Here is a 12,343-nt window from a genome sequence, read left to right as displayed (position 1 = left end):
CCAGTGTTCAGCCCAGTCTAAAATAAACATAAATATTATGCATATTAGATAGAAGTACAGTTTTTTTTTCACATAAATGAAAAAAATTTCCCCAAATTTCTAAGTTGAAGGCAATGGGAAGTTGACCTTTTTTAATATGAGAACAGTCAGAAGAAACAAAATGAAATTATTTTCAATGTGAAATACTTATTTTTTCCCAACAGGGAATTGTTGCTGCATCTCGTTCAAAAGGTGAACATAAACAGAAAATATTTCTAACCATCTCCTTTGGAGGAATAAAGATCTTCGATGAGAAGACAGGAGTAAGTGACCTTTATTTTCTTGGTAGCTTTTGCCCTAAAAGATATTCAAGGAAGGCAGTAGCATTCCAATTAAATTATACCATGAAATATTTCATAAATTGTACCTATGGATCAAAGTAATGATTTGAATGTATAAAGATGGAATTTATTGAATTCATTAAAATGGTGATTATTAACACAGAGGCACAAATTTAGCAATTCTGCAGGTAATATCAGAATAGAGATCAGCTAAGAGGTAATTCCAATAATACTCAGGATTCCTGGAGATCAGAGGTGGTAGTCAGCAGGTTCTGACCAGTTCTGGAGAACCAGTAGTGGAAATTTTGAGCAGTTCAGAGAACTGGCAAATACCACCTCTGACGGGCCCTGCCCCCATCTATTCTCTGCCTCCTGAGTCCCAGCTGATCAGCTGGCTCTTCTTTTGTTGCCCTGCACAGGAGAACGGAGCTGGAAGGCAGGTTAGTGGGGTGGGGAGGGAATGGGGATTTTGCAGTATCCTTCCCCTGGAGTGGGGAGGAATGGAGATTTTACAGTATCCTTCCCCTACCGTGCCCACCAAGCCATGTCCACAGATCTGATAGTAAACAATTTTGAATCCCACCACTGCTGGAAATCCATGAAAAATAAAATAAAGCAGCAGAACCTACCAATCTCTCCAAAATAAGTAGTAAAACAATATGTATATAGAGATTCTCAGTCATCCAGGTCATGGTTGTCCCAAAGGTGCATTTTGAAAAGGCAGTTGGACTTTGTTTTTGCTTGGAATGTTTTGCTTCTCATCCAAGAAGCTTCTTCAGCATCTTAGATGAGAAGCAAATACTCTTCAAGCCAATATAAAGAAAGTCCAGTTGCCTTTTGAAAAAGCACCTTTGGGATAGTAAAGTAATAATTTTTCATAGGATCAGTATCAAGGGCATAAATATTATAAAATACATACTTTTGGATTATTTTCCTTAATAAATGAATGATTTACTGATTTGTTTAATTGGATTCTCTTTTTTCCAGTTTTGTAAGTTGTATTTATGCATAAATATTGAAAATTCAAAAGGGTTTTCAGACTTTTAAGCACCACTATGTATTGTCTAATAAACTACTACCACACAATAACAAACAAACAATACTATTATGGAAGAAACTCAAGTAATACTATACCTACAATATAGTTTTAGCCAGCCTGTTTTGGAGTGATTTCATACAGTTATTGGGACAATAAATAATTTTAGAAATAGACTGTGAAAATAATCTAGAGAAATTACCACCATATCAAGGCAAAGGGATTAATTTCAAATATATTTGAGAATTGGGAAATTTTGTTCATATCATTTCCCAGTACAACCAATTTCCAGTGAATGTTTAGATTTGTACACCATAAAGAAATTAAATGGCCTGGTTTTTGCAGGGAAACAAATCATAGTCATTCTCGTTTGAACACAAGTGAGGGAATACTTGAAATATTGTACTTCGATATTTTCACTCCATTAAGTACTTCAGTCTATCCTAAGTATTCATAACAGATGAATATTTGTTCTACTTCAGTTAATCGGGCAAGTAAACCTCTTGGCATTTGTTTTATTTTAATCAATAGTTTGCATAAAGAAGCTAGACACTTTAGTGCTTTTGTCATGTTCACAATCAGAATTCCTGTGGAATGCAGTGGAATTGGAACTGTTCTATCTACCAGAAGATGGAGATGAAAGTTTTTTGTCAGAGTTTGCACAATTATGTGGATATATGCATTGAAGAGGGACTACAATACAATCATTTGTCACCCCTCTCAGGGTAACATAATGTAAGATGTTCATGAAATACACAGGAATGAGGGATAGCTTACAAACAACACATTTTTGCCAGAGCAAACAGATCAATTTTGTGAATGTTATTATAGCATACAGTGACTTTTCTGAAAAGTAAGTAGTTTTGAGACACGGAAAGGTTTAATTCTTTCTTCCCATGACGTGTGTAGAAAAAAATAAATCTTCGAAGTCTGCATTATAAGAAAGTTTTTTGTAGCACAAATTGAGTTTTTCCTTGAGATGCAAGTAAATGGAAAGGGTTTTTTTTTTTTAATTGGACTTGCAATAGAGTGGGTCAGTACTTTCATTTTCCAAAACTTACAATGTCTGACTCTAGTCCTCTACTTTTGCAATAAAAAGCATGAGAAATAATCACTATATTCCTACCATGGCTGTTGTATCATTTGTCTCTTCTTTTGCAGTATTGGAAAAGGTAGATATTGTGATCCTGCAAAACTAATTCCTTCTTTTAGATGTATAGAGATCAGTTTACTTAGTCATAAATTACAAAAATATCTTCAAGATGCATTCAAACAGCATATTGCTTTTACTTTTTGATTATCATGTTGCTTTGAGATTAAGTACTAAACCAGCAGCCCCCAACCTTTTGGGCACCAGGGACCAGTTCCGTGGTGGACGTTTTTTCTGCGGACCAGACAGGAAGTGGTTGTGAGTCTGCATCCCACAAATGGAGTTTCGCTTGCTTACACGGCCCGGTTGCTGGCATGCTGCAGTCCGGTGCAGGTCCACAGACCGGGGGGTTGGGGACCCCTGTATTAAACTATCATTACTATCAATGATATGCTATTATGATTTTCTTTTTAAGCATCTCTTTGTAAAATCATCAGTCCGTCTGTCTAATTTTTCTCCAATAGTTATGCAATTATTGGTTTTTCCACCGAAGCCCTTAAGTTTTTTTTTCAGAGCATCATTGCGCTAACTGCAACCTCTTCCAAACAAGAAAAACTTCTGACGAACTTATCCATGTTTGAAAAGAAATCGATATCCAGACATAACTACCCCATGCTCTATTTTGGGGCTCTGTGCTTTTTGTCTTAATTTTTTCTTATAAGCTTAAAAACAAGCCAATCAGTTGCTATTAGACAAGCTTCAAAGTTGTCCCTATGCTCATAAAAGGAAAATGAAGCAATGCTGTGGCACTTCAATGACAGTCTTTGTAAATTATAATTTGGTGAAATTGCTCAAATCTAGCCATGATAAAGAGACATGGAGAAATGTAGGCCAGATGCTAAATCTAATATTAGACTGTGAGAAATGTTGACACTTTAGAGGTGCCACCTGATGTTGTTTTAGGAAGGAGATCCTATCAGGTTCAAATTAAGTGACAAAGAGAGAGTAAACAAGCAAACTACTAAGATGTTTCTTTTTCTTTCTTTTTTTGCAAAGGTAAAAGCTACTCAGAGTTTATGCAAAATAATGTTAGTTGATTTCAGCTATGTTAATAGCAAAATAATTATTTCTTAAGATCTCTGTTTTGATGAATGCAGCTGTAATTAGAATTAGTTTCTGTGTTAAATGCAAATTCTCATCTTAATGAAAGAAAATCAGTAAAATATAAGTATTAGCATAAGAGTTTTGCATTTATATTTACTATATTGGAAGTGTGTACTATTCTTAAGTACTTTCTTGGTTTCTTCAAGGAAGCTCATAGCATAGAGCCTAAGAAGTATCTTCTAGTCAAGTCATAATATTGCCACCATTAAAACATTTTTTATTCTATATTAACAGGATCCTAAAGCAAAAACCTCAAATAGAGCCAGAACATATGTAAAAACAGCTTTTTCTTGACTATAATTATCTTCACAATTGCTTATGCCCTCTCTTGAATTTTAATAAGGAACTCAATTAAATGTTTATATAAATTAACTATGTAACATGATGCCAAAAATAAACCAGTCTGATGGCTGTTAGAATTAGCTTTTCTAATTAACATTGTATTACTGGATAACCAGGATCATTAAAATTACAAGTAAATAATTCAGTGTCAATTACAAAGAATTGCAGGAATAAAACCACTATACTTCCAAAATATGATGCATTATTTGACCATATAAGTTTGAAACATTCTGCAAGGAATTAAATTTTAATTTCTGTAGCGTGGTAGATAAATGGTACTGAACAAAATTGTTAATGTCAGAAGATCTTATCAACCAAATTCATATTCTCAGTATAAATGGCAGAGCTCTGCAAGGATCTTGGAGGAGTCTAAAGGTTTTTTGCGGGGGGAAGGATAGCCCCAAAATTCTTATAAATTGTTTCCCTATAGACCTCTTGTTTCCTCTATGCACCTCCATGGCATGGAGATTTTATTATGAGTACTGGAAGAAGGTTATAAGGAATTAGCAGCCTAGAAAGAATCTGTGATGACTCGGGGCATGGCACAAAGGCAACACAGTCAGTGTTGAAAATCAGTAGGAGTCTCTTTAGTAGCTCCAACTTTGCCCCCAATGTCCTGGTTACCTTCTGGCTGGAGAAAAACTGGAGAAAGGCCGGAGAAAAACTCTTCTAGGAACAACCTTTGGCTGCAGAAAATCATGTCAACAAAAACGGTAACTATAAGTTCAATCAAGGCAAAATGAGGTAATTGGTCTGACAGGCCAGGAGCAAGAATTCCAGATGTGAAGGCATGGCAATAACTCTATACAGTTGGGATGACGCCAGGAACACAGATAAACAAAGTCAACACAAGATAAAGTCACGTTTTCTCCCAGCAGCTGCCACACTCAGCATGCATTTCTTTTAAACTCTCATTCCCAGGTGTGGCTAATGAAGGGAATCAGGTCCCTTTTCTCCCCCATAAGCCATGCAACGTAGTTCTCTTCTCCGTTCCTCCCTGTATGCCCTAGGATGAAGAGGAGGGTGGGCCTGGGTCTTCCTCTGAACTCCCTCTCCCTTGTTCTATCTCTCTTCTGCTCTGCCCATCTGGATTTTCACCTTCCCCAGTTTCCTCCACAGCCAACAAAGCCATACTCCTACTCCCTGTCAGCTGTTCATCTTCCTCTTCAGATTCAGACTCTGACAGGGGCATGATAGAATCATTCATATATTAGATGATCTAAAAATTAGAATTAAAATTCTTTATTGGCTAAGTCTGATTAGACAATAAGGCTAATTGGCTAAGTCTGATTAGACACACAAGGAATTTGTCTCAGGTGTATAAGCTCTCAATATACAATAAGCAATAAAGATGCTGATTTAATCCAATATCTGTCATAAATCAAAAGCCATCTTCTGTCACTCCTGGAAACCAATATTAGAAAGATTATTTTTATTAAAAGTGGAGCCACCTCAATGATTCTACTTTTACAATACAATAGTAGTTTTCTTGTATTGATTCTGACTTTTTCATCCTGTAAAGAGAAATAAAAAATAAGTAATTCATTAGCTCTATTTGCTTTTTTTTTTTTTTAAGAGTGACAATCTATAATTTCCTTGCTGCTTAGACACTTATTCTGAGGGAACCTTGCTTTGTTGTTGTGCCTGAATAGGTTCTATTGCTCCTATGATCAGACAAAAAATATTTAAAATTTTCCAAGATGCAAGTTACCTTGCAATGCTTTAGAATTTCTTACCAATTTGTCCTTGCAACAAATCTCACCTTACTGTCTATAAAGGCTGGGCAGAAAAATTAATCATGATGTCAACCATAGACAGTTTAAAAGGGAAAGAAATGAGCATTGTATAGTTAACCTGTTTTAGGTTAACTGCACAATGTTCACTCTGAAAACAAAGAAACAAAAAAGCATTCAAATTTTTGAGATAAATATGTGCAAACAGTTTCACCTAATAAACAACCTTCATACCAAACTCAAATATATTTTGTTGAGCTAAATATGTTCACAAATGAGCAATTTTTACATTAAAATAAAAAAGAAAATATTCAATGTAGTTTATACATACAGAATATGATGGCCTATTTCCAATAAGAATGCTTTTCTTCAAATGTGCATATGCAACAGATTTATGAAACTTATCTCTTTACAAGGCTTTACAAGGCTTTTATTTTTCCTTTCTGAAAAGATTCCAGACACGCAAACAGTTTTCTCTATTTGCAGTTATATTTAATATGCACAGTGTCCTTAGCTTAACAATACATATGCAGTTCTATACAGATATTACAAACATATTTTAACATATCTCACTACTTTCCCAAAAAGGAACGGGTGTGCTGTCCAGACAGTTTAGAGTTAGTGGGATTTGGGATAGTTAGTTAGGAATTGTGAGCTGTCCCCTTAAGGGAATGCATCATGGTAAATGTAGTTAAGGTATCCTGGGAAATGTAGTCCATGTCATGTGGTCACATCTGTAATCCGGATTGGTCATTAAATTGACCATTGTTGGGTTGAGGGGGGCTCCCTCACTCTTGCCTGAAATCACCATACCATGCAGTCACTTCAATCATCATGGGGTTGAGACTTTATTATCTTTCTACACCACAATTCAGATATGCAAAGGATTGGACATTAAGAAGAACCTCGTCATAAATGTGAGTTGACAGGATGCCTGATGAACCAATAAAAAAGACTTTGTATGGATGCTTTGTGGAGTTGATCTGTCTGTTTATACCATCCAAATATTAATAAGCAGAACAGTAGAAAGATAATTTAATCTTGATTCCTGGAAGCAGTAAAAGATAAAGTAGAAAAATAATTTAATCTTGATTCCTGGATAAAGATAAAGTAAAAAGATAAAGACAAAGATATTTTGAAGCCAGGAGTAAATGTGCATGCTATTCCTCTGTTCCTCAAACCTAGCATCATGCTGGCAGGAAGGGGAAAATTCACCCTCCCCCCCTTTTCTCTTCAGTGAAAGAAGTGCTGTGTCTCAAATTACAACTCCTAACTCAGGAAGAACCAATTTGTAAAACAAAGGGAGTGGCCAGATATTTCTCATCCATCCCTGTATTCATCCAATTACAAACTCTTTTCAAATGCAATAAGAAAGTTTCAGAAATCTTGCTGGTATTTTTAGAAAGGAAAACTAATTTTGCCCTGCACATTCCAGCTGAAAGTCTTTGTACTTCTTCTAAGGGGCCCTTTTCTTCTCTGGCCATTTTATTGGGGGTCATAATTTATTACCGACAGACGGTCTTCAAAGCAAAGGAGCCCACCCACCCCTCCCAAGACACAAGGCTAATTCAAGCAGCTATATGAACAAAGGAACAATTTCTTTTCTGATTAAAAAAAAACCTGGAGTTTATCCATCTTTACTAAAAATTTTAACAGTATAACTCTGCATGCAATCTTTGGAATGTTGTACCTTTGGGGTGTTGCATTCGTTTGATGATTTTCTCTTCCAGCAAGGAAATAATAAATTCCTCTGGGGCTCATCCCCCACCCAGCCACAGATTTAAGCAAAGCAGCCCACAGCACCATTTGCGGTCTAGGAGAAATTTCCCAGAGAATGCAAAGAAATTTTCACAAGAAGTAGATGAACTTTCCCAAATTTAACCAGTGTTTAACCAATGAAAATTCTGTTTTTTAAATTATTGTGGCAACATTAAGCAACTTAATGCAAACTTAATGTACTATCTGCAGCCTAATCTGTGCTTAGCAACAGTGTCTTCCAGACCTAGCAAGCAACACTAACAGGCAAACTTGCCTTTTGCTCTCCTTCTTGGGAAAGAAGTGAGATATGTTAAAATATGTTTGTAATATCTGTATAGAACTGCATATTTATTGTTAAGCAAAGGACACTGTGCATATTAAATATCACTGTAAATAGAGAAAAACTGTGTTTGTGTGTTTGGAATCTAGTTCTATACAGATATTACAACATATTTTAACATATCTCACTTCTTTCCTAAGAAGGAGCGGTAGAAGATTGTGCATAAGTGCGCAATCGTGCCTACCGTCCCTGTCCTATTATCCCCAATTATTAGTTCCTATTTCATGTATTTAAATTTATGTTTATTCTTACTTCTATTATATTGTAAGCATTCGAATGAATAAAATAAATAAATAAATACATACATACATACATACATACATAAATAAATACATAAATAAATAACTGGGAAATAACTTTTTTCTGAATAAAGGCTGCTTACGCCTTTATTCAGGTGTCCTCACTGATATTTATTTATTCTCTGAAAACTGAAGTCTTTTCCAAATCTTACAACAATGATGTTCTCATCGCTAAATGATTAGACTACTGTAACAAGCTCTACATGGATCAAATGCTGGCTGCTAATGAAGATAAAAGGTTTAACACCAGGTCACATTGATTGCCAACAGACCATCTCTGAAGTAAGGTTTAAACCTAAGAAGTTTTACTTGGCTTGGCTTTCCTGTTGCTTCAGAATTATCTTTCCCTCAAATAGATGGATAGTATCTTATGCATTGTTTCAAACAGAGAATGTAGGGTGTCCCCAATTTGTGTAAGATGAACAGTTAGTGACGTAGTAGTGCTACTTCTTAGTGGTAAAACCCACACTATAAAGTACCTCTTTCAATTTACTATCTTTCAAATGATGTAAAGACCAACTTTTGTTCCATCAGGTTTTGATGTTATCTATGACAATGAGCTGATTCAGATTGCTTTATTATTTTTTTCCTTGGGCTTAGGTTAAGATTTTAGTGTGTTGGTTTAATAGGTAAAAAGCTCGGAGACTCTGGAGTGGATGGTATACAGATGTTTGTAGTTCGGTAATAGGCAAGAAGGAAAGTAGATAGATAGAATAATTAGATATGCTTAACAACTGCAACTAATTGATTTTCTTTGCAGAAATGAAATCTATAAATAATGCGTGAAATGTAATCTATCCCTATTCAACCTTACTTTGAATAAATTCATTGTTAAATCATTTGCAAAGTTATTACTTGTTTTTCTAAAATGTTCATAGCTGATTTGTCTTTGTTGCCTATGTTGCTCATTCATTCATGTGTATCTTACCTAATTTAAAAGAGGCAAGTGTTGATTTTATGTGAGCTATATCTTGCTGACTAATATTACATTTTAATTTATCATTATTAAAGCATCAATTTTAGCTACTAACTAGAAAATTGTCTAAAAATTGTTATTGGCAGATATGATTTTAGATAGTTTAAGAGGAACCGCTCTATAAAGAACACACTTCACTTACAATCAGAAATGTAGTTTATTTTTTTCTTACTGCTTTTATGTTGAACAAGTCAGCATTAATAAAATACGCATTTTGATTATGAGAAAAAATATTAATTATATTTACACATCCATTAAATAGAGTGTATAATTCAAGGCAACGTGTAACAAATGTCTGTGGAGCTTGTCAGTCATCCAGGTTATGTCCCAAGTGTGCTTTTTCAAGAGGCAACTGGGCTTTCTGGTTTTTCTTTGAAAACTTTTAGCAGGTCATTAAGGTCACCTAGACAGACACAGATAAATCTCCAAATGCAAATGACCAGCTGTCTGCAAGGAGTATAAATCATTTCATTCCACACTATCTAGTCAGAGCTTGAAGAAGCCTCTTGGATGAGAAGCAAAACATTTTCAAAGAAAAGCTAGAAAATTCAATTGCCTCTTGAAAAAGCACCTTTGAGACAACTTCTAATAAAATAAAAACAATTGTCAGTGAAATTTCTTCATTGGTTTCTGCCCATCCAATGAGTGGGGGCATTCCAGCTCCCCTCAATTAAACAATATAATCTAGTGCAGGGGTCTCCAACCTTGGCAACTTTAAGACTTGTGTACTTCAACTCCCAGAATTCCTCAGACAGTTTTATTGAAGTCCACAAGTCTTAACGTTGTCAAGGTTGGAGACCCCTGATTTAGTGGGACTTTGGAAGTGTTCTGTGTTGTACTGCTTGCCCATAGAACAGCATCTCCAACCAGTAGTGATTTTGGCAATGCCGATGGTGTTCAAGTGGTACTCCAATCGTTTTGGGGTTTCACGCAAGGTTCCTATTAGCACTTTCTTTGCTTTCTTTTGCCATAGTCATTCTACTTATATTGATTTTGTGATTTTCTCCAGTTCTTTGTTGTCTGTTCTGCTATCTCCTGATATTTCCATGTCTACTATCCAGATTTTTTTGCCTTTCTTATCACTAATGGTTAAGTCTGAGATGTTATGTGGCAGATACTTGTCTGTTTGAACTCTAAATCCAGAACACATTAGCTTCTTCATTTTCTTTTTCTTTCTCTAGTTTATGATCCCACCAGTTCTTTGCTGGCAGAAAAATGATATTTCTTACAGATATTCAAGGACACGATTATTGCTATCGTACTTTGACAGGCCATTGTTTATAGTCAATTTGTTTACAACTAACTGGATGGTCCACTGTTTCTTCAGCTTTTTTGCATGGATGGCATTTGCTTTTTGTTGCTATCTTCTCAATTTTGGTGTTATATGCATTTGGTCCCATGCAGCCATAATTAGCCATTCTGTTTCTTTCTTATATTTTGCCCACTGTTAGCTATTGTCAAGTCTTGTTGTTACCTTCTTTGCCTAATATTTTTCCTACAAATTGGCCATATAATACTTTGCCTTGCCATGATTCTTTTCTATTCATAATGTGGTCTTTTTTAGGCCAGTTTGCTCTCTCTAGTAATCAATAAACCTTTGTGGTATACTAGCTTCAGTGCATCTTTTCTATTGTCCAGATATTCTTCTAATGGCCTTTTTTTCTTCTTCAGCAGTTGGTGTATTTGCAACATTACACATCCACCTAATTTCCTTGCTATTTAGTGTCCGTCAACATCAGTGCAGAGATGAAGGACATGATTTATTGCCATTATTTTATTAGTTTTCCTATTCAAAATTTTTAGTTCTCTTTGAATCCAATCCACTATTCCAGTGGTGTATCTAATGACTGGAATCACCTGGTGTCAGTGCCTTGATGGTATTTCTTCCACTGAATTTGGACTTGAACTCAGATCTTCATTCTCATGATATAGTCAGTTCTATTGTTCTCTTTGACTTCAGTATTCTTGAAGTTGTCAGCTCGAAGGATGCCATCAGGTGCAAAGAACCAGATCCAAACAGGAAGAGTTTTAATTTGCTGATTTATTGCATTAAGCTTATGCTTAGAAATCTTCTTTACTAACGGTTTCTTCTTCTTCTTCCTAGCGTATTCCTACAAGTGCAGGGTCCACTTTTAGGATCATTGAGTGCCACTTTGCATGGTCAGCTGTGCCTCCAGGGCACAGGTCCATGGCTTGCATATCTTTATTAATGGTGTCTTGCCATCTCTGTTTTGGGCACCTGTGAGGTCACTGGCCATTGACTTCTAGTTGGTAGGCAGTCTTGGCAACGGTGGAAGGTGCTGCTCTCAAGACATGTCCATACCAGCAAAACCGGCCTTCTCTCATCTCTTCTATAATTGGTTCTATACCAAAATGCTGTTGAATTTTGTCATTTGTGATGTGGTCAAGAAGGGAAATGCTCAATATCCAATGGAGGATTTGCATTTCCATGGCATGGAGATAGCTTTAGGTCCCTGTTGTAGCTGCCCAGCATTCAGTGCCATACATTCTTAACTAATGGTTTGAACTTGGAAAAGCTGGATAAAGCTTTCAAGATTACGATGAACTTTGTCTTCAAGTGACTGCATAGAGACTCTAAACTAATTCCTTGTTTCACTCTCCCTACCCTCAGCTTTGCCAGTCTCTCTCCTACAAATGCTAGGTATTTAGTGATTGTCTTTATCCAGACTTTTGCTATTATTTTCATAGGGCATCATTATTCCTTCTTTTTTACTATTTTTCCCCTGTTGATGGTGAGAGTGGTACACTTATCTAATCCACTGCAACATTTTGGCTGTATATACAGACAGTGTTGATCAATGATTCTACTTCAGATGGTGTTTTTCCATACAGCTTCAAATTGTCCATGTAAAGTAGGTGAGATAGCTATCAGATGTTTTTGTTCTTTCATAGCCACAGCCTGACTTGTTCAGTTTTGTTGACAGAAGAATAGTGAATGAAAACAGTAGTGGTGATAGAAAGTCTCCCTGAAAGATTTCTCTCTTCCTATGAACTTCTTCCAGTCTATCATCATTGACCAGCAACTGTGTTTTCCATTGTATTACTGATCTTTACACAAAATTTTTCATGTTTTTTACTAATTATTATTGTTTTACTAACCTCAGATTCTTGCTATCAAAAATAAAAGTAGCTGCAGGGTTAATCCTCCTGTCTCCTTATACCGGATAATTAGGAATGAAAATTCTTTTTCCTTTATGAAATAGTTCGGCAGTTCGATTCTCACTGGCTCAAGATTAACTCAGCCTTCCATCCTTCTGAAGTTGG

General features: G+C 35.8%; 1 protein-coding gene across 15 annotated transcripts in view; it reads left to right on the top strand.

Moving 5' to 3' along the window:
• Positions 1-12,343, top strand: part of DAB1 (DAB adaptor protein 1) — a 726,322-nt gene that overhangs the window by 618,854 nt on the left and 95,125 nt on the right. For all 15 annotated transcript variants that reach the window (XR_015742881.1, XM_087929981.1, XM_087929975.1 and 12 more), the window contains one exon: positions 204-302. Coding sequence is in view for 14 of the 15 variants with exons in the window: in XM_087929981.1 (XP_087786107.1) it covers positions 204-302 (99 nt within the window). In the remaining variant the exon portion in view is untranslated. The remainder of the gene's footprint in view (positions 1-203; positions 303-12,343) is intronic.

The sequence above is a fragment of the Pseudonaja textilis genome, chromosome 3 (assembly GCF_049901715.1).
Source record: "Pseudonaja textilis isolate UNSWEBS1 chromosome 3, rPseTex1.2, whole genome shotgun sequence".
In the NCBI taxonomy this organism is placed as follows: domain Eukaryota; kingdom Metazoa; phylum Chordata; class Lepidosauria; order Squamata; family Elapidae; genus Pseudonaja; species Pseudonaja textilis.
This window is presented reverse-complemented; position numbering and strand designations above follow the sequence as displayed.